Below are 13,428 nucleotides of genomic sequence, written 5' to 3' on the forward strand. Positions count from 1 at the left end.
TTATCATCATTGGTGACGGTAATGTTCTACTCATTTTGATGATATAAATTGCATCATTCTATCAATTCCTTGTTCACAATGATCACAGTTGGGGATGACATACTCATTGTTGAAAATGAAATCATATTGTTGTAGTTTTCCATTTCTTGTATTTCATTGTTGACGGTAATGTTCTAGTCATTTTCAATATGTGAATATTTGGTTGGAATTCTTTCTCTGATGATATAAATTGCGTCATTTTGTCAATCCCTTGTTCACATTGATCACAGCTGGGGTGGAAAGTAATGTTCTAGTTATTTTGAATATTTCGTTGTAATTCTCTCTGGTGATATAAATTGTGTCATTCTGTCAATGCCCTATGGAATTGATCACTGCTGACTTGTTGAAAATGAAATCACATTGTAATAGTTTTCTGTTTCGTGCGTTATAATTGTTGAAATAGCGTGATAGAATGTTGTAGTAATTTCAATTTGTGACTATTTTTCGTTAGAATTCTTTCTCTATGATATAAATTGTGTCATTCTGTCAATCCCTTGTTCAAATTGATCACAGCTGACGGGGGAGGTGACATACTTATTGTTGAAAATAAAATCATATAATAATATTTTTCCATTTCTTGCATTATCACCGTTGAAATATGGTGATATAATGTTCAAGTCAATGAAATAAAATATCATTGTTGAGACTAAAATCATATTGTAAACGAAATCCGAAGCTTTTTTTTTTTTTTTTGATGTATTTGGGCCATGTCTACATTCATGCATTTCATCATTCACGGGAAATCTTCTAGCCGTTTCAATTTGTGAATATGTCGCTGGAATTCTTTCTCAAATAATATATAAACTCCACTGAAAATGTGATTCTGTCAATCTCTTTGTTCACATTTGATTTACTGGTCGATTACTGAACAGTCTTTCAACATTTGTGAAGGAGTTTCCAATATCTAATGACAACTTGGTTGGAAAAGTAAGCGAAATTCATGACCTCTGTGTAGCACGTTAGAAAAGACGGCAGATTTTTATATATATATATGCATACACACGTGTGTGTGAAAGAAAGTTTCAAATTGGCGACGTGGTTGGAAAAGTAAGGGATTGTCGATTCTTAATGATAGCCTGTGTGTAGCAGGTGAGAAAAAGAGTATATATATATATATATATACAGCCACACACACTAATAATAATTCTTTAATTGGGACATTCAAATTCCGATATAATCGGAAATCGGAATACATGCATGACTGTCAGACTGTATATGGTTGTAAAATATCATTTTAATTTAATGTAATAAATCTGATGGTCAATATGTGCGGTTCTTGCAAAGTTATATATATATAATTATTCTCTTGTAAGAACGTCCTGAGACTTTAAATTTAAGACATTGGATTATGTTAATGGTTGGGATAGACTATTGGTATTACAATTGTACATAACTTTAGGGCCTATTTGATATAAAATTTTAAAATACAGTTTTTGTTTTTTGTTTTTTTAAATACAACAAATCTTATGAAAATACGTTTAATAAAAATGAGTTGAATTATTTTTAAAAACAGATTTTGAATATAATCCTAAAAATTATTGCAAAACTAGAAAACTGTTAAAAGCTGTTTCATAACTTTTAATCTAAAAATAATTTTGTATCATACATATTTTCAAATATAATTAAAAAATTGGAATCGTATTTTAGTTTTTGAAATTTATTTTTGAATCATAAATTAAATGTGTAAAGCAATTAATTAAAATTACAGAGTAGATTTGATTGAGATGTTTGATGATAGAGCATATAGCCGTCTATTATCATCACGTTTTTTATGTCGGCAATTTTTAATCACTTTTCAAACTGCATCCATCTACTATCTGATGTCTGCGTGGTTAAAATTTATTAGATAAAAAAGTCGTAACTTCTCAACATAAAAATACAAGTATTAAATAACCTCGTGGTAGGAAACCATATTGTTTATTTATATTACAAACGTATAGCATCTCATTCAAGTTACAAGAAAAGAAAGAAAGTAGATTTCTATATATGTATAAAGAATGTTTCAATATTGGGTTGTCATAAATCTTACGACAAAGTGGTTGGTAAAACATGTGACAAAAGACTGTAGATTTTTTATTTTTTTACAAAGTATATATACTAATAATAATTCTTTAATTAGGACATTATGATATAATTGAAATAAATTTAGAGTAATGCTACCGTCACTAAAAGATGTACATATAATTCATGTACCAAATGATGTGATAAAATCCTGACTGTCGATTAATATTAAAATTAATATTAATCGACGGTCAAGATTTCGTCACATCATTCGATGTACGAATTCGGTGCGCAATCTTCAATGACTGTATTATTTTCCATAAATTTATGATTGTGTATAGTTGTAAAATATCATTTTAGTCTAATGTAATAAATTTGATGGTGAATATAACATATGGTTATTACAAAATTATATATATAGAATTACTCTCTTATAAGGACAATATGAGACTTTAAATTTAGGACATTAAGGTTGATATTACAGTTTTACAAAATTTTAAGGCCCGTTTAATATAGAATTTAAATACAATTTTTCGTTTTTGAAAATAAAGGATACAACAAATCTTATGAGAATACGTTTTGTAAAAATAGGTAAAACTGTTTTGAAAAACCGTTTTCGAATACAATTTTTAAATTTTATATCATACACATTTTCAAATATTAAAATGTATTTAAATGTTTAAAGTAATTAATTAAAACAAATTACGAGTAGATTGAGATGTTTCATGATAAATTGACTAATCGAGCATATTCCAGTTTCAAACTAGCCGTCTATGTTCGTGTCGCTTTCAGGTCACCAAAGTTTACCCTGCAGCAGCAAATTGCTTTCTAACTTCATCCGCCAACCATCCTCAATATAATAAGCTTTTTCTCGACCTGATGGCAAACGTGGTTGAAAAGTAAAGAGACTAAACTCCTGACGTCTGTGTGGCTATAATTTATTAGAAGAGAAACTCATTACTCAAAAAAGTCTCAACTCTCTACTTATAAATACAACTAGTTAATGAGCTTGTAGTGTATCTACTGCAACTTACAAGAAAAGAAAGAAAAAATGGCTCATGCAGTATTTGAAGATCTTGATATTGTAATTGTTGGTGGAGGCATTTGTGGCCTTGCCACTGCCCTTGCTCTTCATAGGTATTTATTTCTCTTCTTATTTTCCTAACGTTATATCTACTCTGTTACACATGTTAAGTGGTGCTAAATAGTTGTCTTGATACTTAATGTTGTAGGAAGGGTATGAAGAGTGTGGTGTTGGAGAAATCAGAAGTATTAAGAGCATCAGGGGGTGCCATTGCAATTCAGCCTAATGGGTGGAGAGCTTTGGATGAACTTGGTGTTGCTTCAAAGCTCAGGACTAATGGCATCCTCCTTGAAAGGTATGCTTCGCAGTATTCATTACATGACAAAAGCTACCCCTCTGCTTTCTCCTCATCTCTTTACATAATTAACTTTGATTATTGTAAATACACAGGATACATGAAATATATCTCAATGGCGGCAAGCCAAAAGAAAAATTTGTCGACTACTCGTAAGTTTTAATTTATCATTACCATGCCTTTAATTAATGTTTGATTATAAATTTTTTATAAGAAAATGAAACTTAATCAACTGATCATATAATTTTAATATTAATTGGCAGGGACATTGGGGAAACTCGTTGGGTAAAAAGAAGTGATCTAATTGAATCTCTTGCTCAAGATCTCCCTCTTGGCACAGTACGAGTTGGATGCCAAATTTGCTCTGTGAAAATAGACGCAAACACTTCTTTCCCCACTCTTCAATTGAATGATGGCACTATAATTAGAGCCAAGGTATTTTATATTCTTCAATAATAATGAAGCTCTAAATAATTGCATATATTTCTGTTCTATATATGATACTGCCATAATGCATACCGACAACTAGTTAAATATAATATAATAATCATTCTCAAGGTCTATATCACAAAATTTTGCCTTCTAACATTAACCATTGCTGATAAATAAAATACCAGATTGTTGTTAATATATTTACGAATTAATAAAATATTTATCAAGTTGTTTTCGGACGGTTTATTTTAATGTTTAAAACTTAAAGGTAGGGAAATTTTTATTATTTCAGAACCTTAAGAGTCTAATTAGGAGTTATTTGATTGCAGATGTTGATTGGATGTGACGGAGCCAACTCTGTGGTTGCTGATTTTCTTGAATTGAATACCAAGAAGCTTCACCCTTCAAGTGGAGTGAGAGGATTTACATATTTTCCAAATGGCCATGGATTTGCCCCTGAGTTACTCCGAACTATTAGAGATAAAACTATGGCTGGGATAGCTCCGGTCAATGATAATCTGCTTTTCTGGTTCGTAAATCACCAATACAATTATCAGGGTATGTACTTATATATGTCTTTAATTATGCTTTTAAATATCGATTTGTTTAATGATAATTGTGTACCTTTTGATAAAAAAAATTATGTAGTATGGGTTTTTTTCTCTCTCCATTTTCATTATTGGATTGAAGATCAAGTAAAATAGAAATCCGACAAATTTTAGAGAGAATAGTGGTAAATAGGAAATTTTTTCATTTATTATATAAGCTTGTTTCATTAACTTTCTCAATCATTATTGTCTTATTAACTACAGATTCAAAGATGCTTGAAGATCCAAAGAAGATCAAACAAATGGTTCTAGAGACCATCAAGGGTTACCCTCAAAAAACGACAGATGTGATACAAAACTGTGACATTTCTTCCCTATCATTCAACCGTTTGAGATATCGTGCCCCATGGGACATATTACTAGGCCAGTATCGGAGAGGAACTGTGACGGTGGCCGGAGATTCGATGCATGCAATGACTCCGTTCGTCGGCCAGGGTGGGTCCGCCAGCATAGAAGATGCAGTTGTGTTGGCTAGATGCATGGCAAGAAAATTTCCAGCCAATTATAATAATGATCATAAAGATTTCAAAAGTAAGAAGATGATTGAAGAAGCAATTGATGAATATGTGAATGAGAGGAGAATCAGACTGGTTAAATTGGCTTTACAATCTTATCTTCTGGGTACATTAGTGGATACCCCTTATATGCTTGTGAAGTTGATAATGTTGGTGCTTTTGAGTGCCTTTTTTAGGGATAGGTATGCTCATGTTCGGTATAATTGTGGTAATCTCTGAGGACTTGTTGCTTTAAGAGCCAGCTAGCTAGCATAGCTTCAATGGTTGCACTTTATGGTAATTATTTGTAATAAATCACAGGCGTTGGTTACAACGTTGTGAAGATATTGGTATCTTTTTTGTAACTCCATTATTTATTATAATACTGTGAGGATACTAGCTGGTTTCATTTTTATAAGTTTATTGTTAAATGTTATAAGTCTATTATTGAGTTTCAGTAAAATTAGTGATAATTACATTGATAAAGCCATCGTAGTTGTAACAATTAAGATGTAACATTTTCTAATAACGGTCGGTGAAAGTCTATCTCTATCACTTCAGAATCATAACGATAAAATAATAACATCGGATAATAAACTTAACGAAAAATAACATTGAAATGTATTAATATCTTTTAAGAACAAAACATAAATTAGCTAAATGTGAGTCCCGTGTTTGTACACACACCCCCTTATGGATATCTACATGATCAAGAGTCATTATTCTCTACTTTTTTAAAAAAAATTGTAAGGTTCAACTAGAACTCCATTTTTTAACTTAAATTCCCAAAAGGATATGGATATTTTTGGATTATAGAAAAAATAATTAAATACATGCCCTATCACAACAAAACCTTTGAGATTTGTTCCCATGACAAAGATGTGTATTGAATCGACACTTTAGTCCTTGAGATTTGACCAAACTAGGGATATAAACGAGTCGAGTTAGACTGAGCTTTGGACTAATCGAGTTCGGCTCAGTTGCAACAGTTTAGAACTCGAGTTTGGTGAGCTTGCAAAATCGAGCTCGAGCTCTGAAAAATTTGCTCCCTATTAGTTTCGAAACTATCAAATATACCCTCATATTCTCTCTTTTTTAAAGTTTTTAAAAAGGCATTTTAAACTATTCCAACTTTGAAAAGAACGTCCTAGCTTTTTGTCCTTTATCTCTTTTTTTTATTTCTCCATCTTTTTTAATTTCTCTTTATCCTCTGGTTCTCTTTCTTCTTCCTTTTTCATCTTCTGTTTTCTTCCTTCTTCTCTTTCTCCTGTTCTATATATATTTTTTTTCTCTTCTATTAATTTCTTCTTCTTTTTCTTTATCTTCCTTTCTCTTTCTTTTTCTCTCTCTTCTCCTTTCTTTCCACCCTCCTTGGCTTGGACAACCGTTATCAGATGGAGCTTATCGGCGACTTGTTTGGCCGTCGCAAGGCTCTCATGCGACAACCGTAACTAGTCAACTGCTCAAAGGCCTTACGATGACTAGGTCTATTATTTTTCTTGATTTGTTTAAATTAATCGAATGAAAATCTTGTCAATATTGGATGCTGGATTTTGTTTGGTTGAAAAGAGTTGATCTTTGAATAATGGTTTAAAATTTTATATAACCCCCTATTAGTTTCAAAGCTATCAAATATACCCTCGAGCTCGCTGAAGCTCGCAGCCCTAGCAAGTTGAGTAGTGGCATGTTCGAACTCGACTTGATACTGTAGTCGAGCCGAGCCCGAGCGAGCGGCTCGGTTCGGCTTACACCCCTTCGCCAAACTCTAAAGCATGTTAGGTACAATAATATCTAAACGTAACACTTAGATTCGGATTAAGACGTTATCTTCCTATGAAGTATCCAACATTGACAGTTTGCTCCAAAACTATTGCATATTATACAAACACTTCCCTTGCCGTCAATTTCCACTGTTAAATCTAATTGTAGACCAATGTTGACCGAAAAAAAAAAAAAATGAGTTTAAGGAGATTTATAAATATCAATTAAATATCTTGTGAGTTCTAAGTTGTTTTTATAAACGCTACTTGATTTAGTCAAACCAAGCATGTCCAATTAACAAAATAATTCCACTAAACCTCCTTCATAAATACACATACACGTAAGTTAGCTATTACTCTTTTTCAAACTTTAATTATTTTTTTAACATTTTAGAAAATAATTTTTTCTTTATATACTAACATCACCATTGATCTTACTAAACACAAACACTTGTTAATTAACCCCAATTAAGAATTTTATTATTGAATGTTTTAAGTCCATCATTGATTTTCAGTAAAATTATTTTTTTGGGTAATCATGGTAATTGTATAAAAGAAAAAATAAATGAATAAATAAATTCACAGCCTAAAGGAAGGAAACCCTTCAAGCTACAAGCCTTGGACAGGCCGAAGGGTACCAACAAAAGAAGCACCTAAACCTACAAGACAAAAGCCGACCTCTCATAACTTTGCCAACCATTTCCCAGCCCAAGCGGTGAGAAGAACAACAAGACAAACATGCAACAGGAGATCCGAGAAAAACATAAACCCAAAGGTGTAAACACTAAACACTAGGTGACGAACTCTTGCCGAACTTGCTCAACACACGGGCCACTCAAGAGCATCTCCCAGGCCAGCCCAAAGTCAATGGTTTGTACACATACCCCCTCATGGATATCGACATGATCCAAAGTCATTACTTTTTGTTTTTGTTTCTAAAAAATTTCAAGGTTGGACGAGAATTCCAGTTTTGAACTTAGATTCTCAAACGGATATATTGTCAAAAATAGTAATTAAACTTGTTTATTATATATATGAAAATTCTCCAATGTGAACATCCTAAATTTTTTTGACGTCTTCGCCTTAATATCATTAACACCTCATAAAAATACAAAAAAGTTTTCTTGTCTATTTATTAAGATATTTTAATTAGGATATGTATACATAATACGATTTTATTAAGATACGGACAAAATACAATACATCTTTCCCTTGAAACTTAATTTCTAATACAGATATATAGTAGAACTTCTGTATAGTAATAATGTTGGGACCAATTAAATTTATTATTATAAGGAGATTATAATTAAATAGATGTGTAGTTACAAGAATTATTGTTTTGATTAAAAAATTACTGTTTTGATTTATTATTTTATAATTTATATTTTAGCAGTAGAAATGAATTGAGTAGTCAAATTCAACAATTTTACTACACTAATCAAATGGATATTAATGTCTTCCTCAATCATCCAAATGAGCAACAAGTTGTATATGTTTTAACTGAAGAAAAAATAATTACTGAAATTAGACAAAAAGAGGAAAGAGATAATCCTGAGGATGATAGCATAGAAATATCAAAAGTTTTCTGCCAAGAAGCTCTAAACATATTGGAGAAGCTAGAAATATTTTGGCTTTAACAAGAAGGTATCCATACTGGCGACTTATTACGTACTTACGAGATAAAAGATATGATAATAATTCTAAATCATAAATTATTATCTCAAACAATTTTACATAAATATTTTATTTCATTTTAAGCTTTAATGTCACATAATTTATATTTTTTTGCAATATACATATAATTATTACTATGTAGAGACAAATTTCTTAAGACGGGACCTAGAAAAATTATAACTTATTACAATGTAAAATTTATTTTTATTTATAACTTACCCAAGTTGGGACCAAAATTATCTAAAAGTTATTTTTATACTGAGTATCACTATAAAGAGGTTACACTGTAATAGTAAATAAAACAATTAATTCAAGCAATTACTTTCCAAAGTAACCGGACCTATGACACCGGAGAACACCGTGCCACCGGTACACAAACAAGATCATGAGCTCTAGGAGCGGTCAATCCTGGTCGTTCAGACATATCAACCAAATCATTACCCTTCATTTCCACTCCTTCAGGATTCACAACCTTCCAGTTGAAGCACTGGATCATCGCCTCCAGAGTCGTTGGCAACTCCTGCATGGCCAAATTGATTCCAGGGCACCCTCTTCTTCCAGTTCCGAATGGCAACAACTGATAGTTGAACCCTTTAACATCAATGTTAATTGCAGGGCCATCGCTCTCGTTTGGTTTCAGGAATCTCTCAGGATTGAACTTCATTGGATTACTCCAAACTTTGGGGTCTCTTCCGATCGACCAGATGTTATCGAACAATAGAGAGCCTTCAGGAATTGTGTAATTGCCGATTTGGCAATCTGCGATGGATTTCCTGGGGAGCATTGGGATTGGAGGGTGGAGCCTGAAGTTTTCTTTTATAATGGCTTGGAGATATGGCAGATTCGGAAGGTCGGATTGCTTGACTAGCCTCGCTTTTCCGACAACTTGGTCAATTTCTTCCTGAGCCTTTTCGAGTATGTTTGGATTGTTGATGAGCTCTGCCAATGCCCATTCGGCTGCCATTGCAGTTGTGTTTGTTGCAGCGGTAAGAAAATCCTGAAACAATAAATTACCGTCTAATTAATAAGTACTTTTACATGACTGTATTATAGTCACTGCCGATTTTTAGTTACACATAATAAAAATTCTTGGTTAAGAATATATGCAGAATGATTTCTAAAAAATAAAAGAAAATCAAAAGCAATATGATTGACACATATTAAAATTATTTTCTTCACTTTTTGTATTAGTGAATTGAAGTGAGAACAGACAAAAATATGTATGTGGTCAAGCATGTAGATTCACAGTAATGTTTGTACCAAATGAGGAAGTCATGACAAAAAGCTCCAAATTGATAATGCGGTATTCATTGAAGACACATCTGTAAAATGTTAAATGAACCGAAAGTACCACTAAAGTACATGAAATTCAACCATTGAATTTAATCAGGTTGATGTTAAGAATGGTGGGTGTGTTTGGTTAGTATTTTGGATGATTTTAGGGATAGTATTGGTTTATTGGATATGGGAGTATTACGAGATAAATTTAAAAATTTATAAAAAGCCCTTAGGTTTACTAATTTACATAAAGACCCTAACATGTAAAATGACAAAAAACCCCCCACCATCTGCAGTGTCAGATTCCGGCCCACACCGCCGGATCTGGCCGAAAATTTCTTTACGCACAGACTTGTCGGATCTGTGCCGTAACACGTCGTTATGGCCTTTTCCGGCTAGATCCATGGTGGATCTGGCCGGAAAGGCCAGATCTACCGTTTGTTTGGCCTCGACGCCGGAAAATGCCAAACGACGGCCATCTTTGGCCGTCAGCGACGGCCAAGATGTGGCCGTCGTTTTCGGTCCCGACGGCCAAGATTTGGCCGTCGTTGACCGTCAACGACGGCCATTTCTTTGGCCGTCGCTGACGGCCAGATCTGGCCTTTTCCGGCCAGATCCGTGGTGGATCTGGCCGGAAAAGGCCACAGCGGTGAACTTTCGGCCATTTCTGGTCGGAATTTTGGCCGTTGTACAGATTCCGGCTATCACCGACGGTGGTGGCCGGAATCTGACAAGTTGGGTTGATGGGGGTGTTTTTGTTAATTTTTAAACTTTTTTTTTAGGGGGTATTTAGTGAAATTAATAACTTTATGGGGTTAAAATGTAATTAAAAAAAATAGGGTAATATTTTGAGAATATTGTACCAAACGCTATTTGAAAAATAGGATCCAGAATAGGGATAAAAATATTACACCAAACGCAGCCGATAATATTTTTATGCTGTAGTGTTAGGATGTAATAGTGGACCTGGTTGACTGAGTTGACACAACTTACAGAAAGTCTAGTTTACGAGAGGATGTTAGGATGTAGTAGTTGACTTGGTTTGACTGAGTTGACTTAATGAGCTAAGTTCACTCATCACACTCAGCTCACTATTGTAGTAGAACTTGTTCACTCTGTCCACTCTATATATGTATCGAATTGTTTACTGCTGACTCGTTGAAAATGAAATCATATGTAATAGTTTTCCATTTCTTGCGTTATAATTGTTGAAATAGCGTGATAGAATGTTGTAGTAATTTCAATTTGTGACATATTTTTCGTTAGAATTCTTTCTTGCGTCATTTCTGTCAATCCCTTGTTCAAATTGATCACGGCTGAGGGGTGAGTTGACAATAAAATCATATTATAGTAGTTTTCCATTTCTTGCATTTATCACCGTTGAAATATGGTGATATAATGTTCAAGTCAATGATATAAATTATAAATATCATTGTTGAAAATAAAATCATATTGTAAACGAAATCTAAAGCTTTTTTTTTTTTGGAAATATTTGGGCCATTTCTATACATTCATGCATTTCATCATTCACGGGAAATCTTCTAGCCGTTTCAATTTGTGAATATGTCGTTGGAATTCTTTCTCAAATAATATAAACTCCACTGAAAATATGATTCTGTCAATCTCTTGTTCACATTGGATTTACTGGTCGATTACTCTTTGTTGAATATGAACAGTCTTTCAACATTTGTGAAGGATTTTTCAATATCTGACGACAACTTGGTTGGAAAAGTAAGCGATTTTCGATTCTTCATGACCTGTGTGTAGCAAGTTAGAAAAGACGGCAGATTTTTATGTACAATATATGTGTGTGTGTGTATGTGTGAAGGAAAGTTTCAATATTGGGTTTCGGGTTTTCACACATCTGATGGCGACGTGGTTGGAAGCGTAAGGGATTGTCGATTCTTATCTGATGGCGACGTGGTTGGAAGCGTAAGGGATTGTCGATTCTTAATAGCCTGTATGTAGCAGGTGAGACAAAGAGTGTATCAGTTATACACTCTTTTTATACAATAACCCTTACGCTTCCAACCACGTCGTCATCAGATGTGTGAAAAAATATTGAAACTTTCCTTCACACACACAAACACACATATGGTGAATCTAGCAGAGTATATTGAGGGTGGGCCATGTTTTAAAAAAAAAATATTTATATGTAATTTTTTTTTTCTTTTTATATCAATTTCAACTAAAAACATATAATATGAATATTATATGCTATTACATTTTATTTTAGCTCACTCCAACAAGAATTTCTAGATCCGTTATCGTATATATATATTGTTGATGCTTGATTTTGACACCAACTATTCGCACGTGTGAAATGCTAAAAGGAATTAGAAGTCACACGTGATATGAGGGGGGTCGAATGAAATAAAAGGGTAAAGAACAATGTTTAAAGTGGTTTGGATGCTCAAAAGTGAATCTTATGTCCACTGTTGTTGTATTAATAAAAGAGAGATCAGGTCGCGTTCAACAAGCTGAGTTACAATTTGGGTGAGAATACAAGAGAGAGAGAGAGAGAGAGAGAGAGAGAGAGAGAGAGAGCTAATTAAACTTAAAATTACCTAATCCCCCTAAACGAGAGGGAAGTCCTCTATTTATAGTGGGAGAGGAGAGTTCAAGGTAATGATTATAAAAGTTGCAAGTGGGTAGGTGCTGTGCAAATCTTTCTCTGTGTCTCATTGTTTACTTGCCCGAGGGATTTTCTCGACTAAAGCAGGGTTTTGACATGTGGGCGATCTCTAGCCGCTTGCTAGTCTGGCACCCACCTGTTGTACTAACAGAAGCCATGCCACTTGCGCTGGTTGCGACGTGGCCACACCTGGACGGCACATGACCCTTCTGAGTTCTGACCATACTTTACTGGTGAGGCTCCACGTCAGCCCTACCTTTTCAAGTATAACAGAAGTCCCTCAGTTTTTTAAGGTTTAAGGATTGAACCTTGAGAACTGCACAATTATGCCACGATTTGACATAACCTAATTGACACTTGGTCGATCCGACCTGGCTATGATGAGGTTGTAGAGAATTTTTCTACGAGTGACCTGAGATGGTCTTCTTCCATGAAGTCGACGACCTGGGTTAGACCCTGCTCAACACTGTATCGACACACCCTTCTTCTTAACCGAGGTCAGCGACCTAATTACACTTAGCATATTTCTGCTGGAGGCAAGGAATCACATCACTCCGCGATTGACATGCGATGAAGAGTGTTCTAATTTAATGACCTCTTCGGATATTATCCGTTGCGCTTTGGCAGCTAACCCATCAATGAAGCGTTCTTTGCTCTGACAAACGTGTCCTACGCATCATAAATGTCAGCCATGCGCATTAAATGTGAGCCATGCTGAAACGACATTCTTTATCAGAGTATTAAATGTGGATGAAGGCGCATTTAATGAGGAAGAAAAAATCGAGCCATCGCTTGTTTTTTCAATGGAAAGACGCAACGATCGAATTTCCTGAAGCGTGGCGGTTACTCTTTCTCGCTGATTGATGACACCTGGTCGCTATCAACGGCCAGAGTTGCTGCGTTCTGCCCAAACATCGCTTGGCCTCGGAAGAACCAATTGTCGTTTCCTCCACTATGAAACCCCAGGTTCACTTTGAGCAATGCCACAACACTCAAATTCTCAGAAAAAGGCAAGAAGTACTTGTGAGACCAGATTTCCAGTTTCCGAGTTGGTGCACATTCTCCGTTCAAAGCCACAAATCCAATCACCACAGTCAAAAGGGTAAGGAAGATCCTTCCATCATTTTC

The 13,428-nt window shown here is 34.3% G+C and overlaps 3 protein-coding genes across 3 annotated transcripts; 2 read left to right on the forward strand and 1 right to left on the reverse strand.

Moving 5' to 3' along the window:
• The first annotated feature begins 3,075 nt into the window (after positions 1 to 3,075).
• LOC116113481 (monooxygenase 1-like) lies at positions 3,076 to 3,575 on the forward strand. Its single transcript, XM_031399636.1, has 3 exons — positions 3,076 to 3,177; positions 3,273 to 3,419; positions 3,515 to 3,575. The coding sequence occupies exons 1-3, from the start codon at positions 3,092 to 3,094 to the stop codon at positions 3,573 to 3,575; spliced, it is 294 nt and encodes a 97-aa protein (XP_031255496.1). The 5' UTR covers positions 3,076 to 3,091.
• Positions 3,576 to 4,339: 764 nt separating this feature from the next.
• On the forward strand, positions 4,340 to 5,193 carry LOC116113482 (monooxygenase 1-like). Its single transcript, XM_031399637.1, has 2 exons — positions 4,340 to 4,409; positions 4,664 to 5,193. The coding sequence occupies exons 1-2, from the start codon at positions 4,340 to 4,342 to the stop codon at positions 5,191 to 5,193; spliced, it is 600 nt and encodes a 199-aa protein (XP_031255497.1).
• A 3,534-nt stretch (positions 5,194 to 8,727) lies between these two features.
• Positions 8,728 to 12,524, reverse strand: LOC116113483 (licodione synthase-like). Its single transcript, XM_031399638.1, has 3 exons — positions 12,358 to 12,524; positions 9,634 to 9,709; positions 8,728 to 9,384 (listed from the first exon to the last, which is right to left on the reverse strand). Exons 1-3 carry the CDS (start codon positions 12,522 to 12,524, stop codon positions 8,728 to 8,730), a joined length of 900 nt encoding a protein of 299 aa, XP_031255498.1.
• Positions 12,525 to 13,428: the final 904 nt, after the last annotated feature.

Source organism: Pistacia vera, unplaced genomic scaffold, assembly GCF_008641045.1.
Source record: "Pistacia vera cultivar Batoury unplaced genomic scaffold, PisVer_v2 Contig68, whole genome shotgun sequence".
Taxonomy (NCBI): Eukaryota; Viridiplantae; Streptophyta; class Magnoliopsida; order Sapindales; family Anacardiaceae; genus Pistacia; species Pistacia vera.

What these genes read in the sequence shown, in the direction of transcription:
- LOC116113481 (XM_031399636.1), top strand. Translation starts at nt 3,092, where the DNA reads ATGGCTCATGCAGTATTTGAAGATCTTGATATTGTAATTGTTGGTGGA. An exon ending in ACTGCCCTTGCTCTTCATAG is followed by an intron (nt 3,178 to 3,272) that starts GTATTTATTTCT and finishes TTAATGTTGTAG; the next exon opens with GAAGGGTATGAAGAGTGTGG. An exon ending in AATGGCATCCTCCTTGAAAG is followed by an intron (nt 3,420 to 3,514) that starts GTATGCTTCGCA and finishes GTAAATACACAG; the next exon opens with GATACATGAAATATATCTCA.
- LOC116113482 (XM_031399637.1), top strand. Translation starts at nt 4,340, where the DNA reads ATGGCTGGGATAGCTCCGGTCAATGATAATCTGCTTTTCTGGTTCGTA. An exon ending in TCACCAATACAATTATCAGG is followed by an intron (nt 4,410 to 4,663) that starts GTATGTACTTAT and finishes TATTAACTACAG; the next exon opens with ATTCAAAGATGCTTGAAGAT.
- LOC116113483 (XM_031399638.1), bottom strand. Translation starts at nt 12,524, where the DNA reads ATGGTCAGAACTCAGAAGGGTCATGTGCCGTCCAGGTGTGGCCACGTC. An exon ending in CGAGAAAATCCCTCGGGCAA is followed by an intron (nt 9,710 to 12,357) that starts GTAAACAATGAG and finishes AACATTTTACAG; the next exon opens with ATGTGTCTTCAATGAATACC. An exon ending in CATTTGGTACAAACATTACT is followed by an intron (nt 9,385 to 9,633) that starts GTGAATCTACAT and finishes TTATTGTTTCAG; the next exon opens with GATTTTCTTACCGCTGCAAC.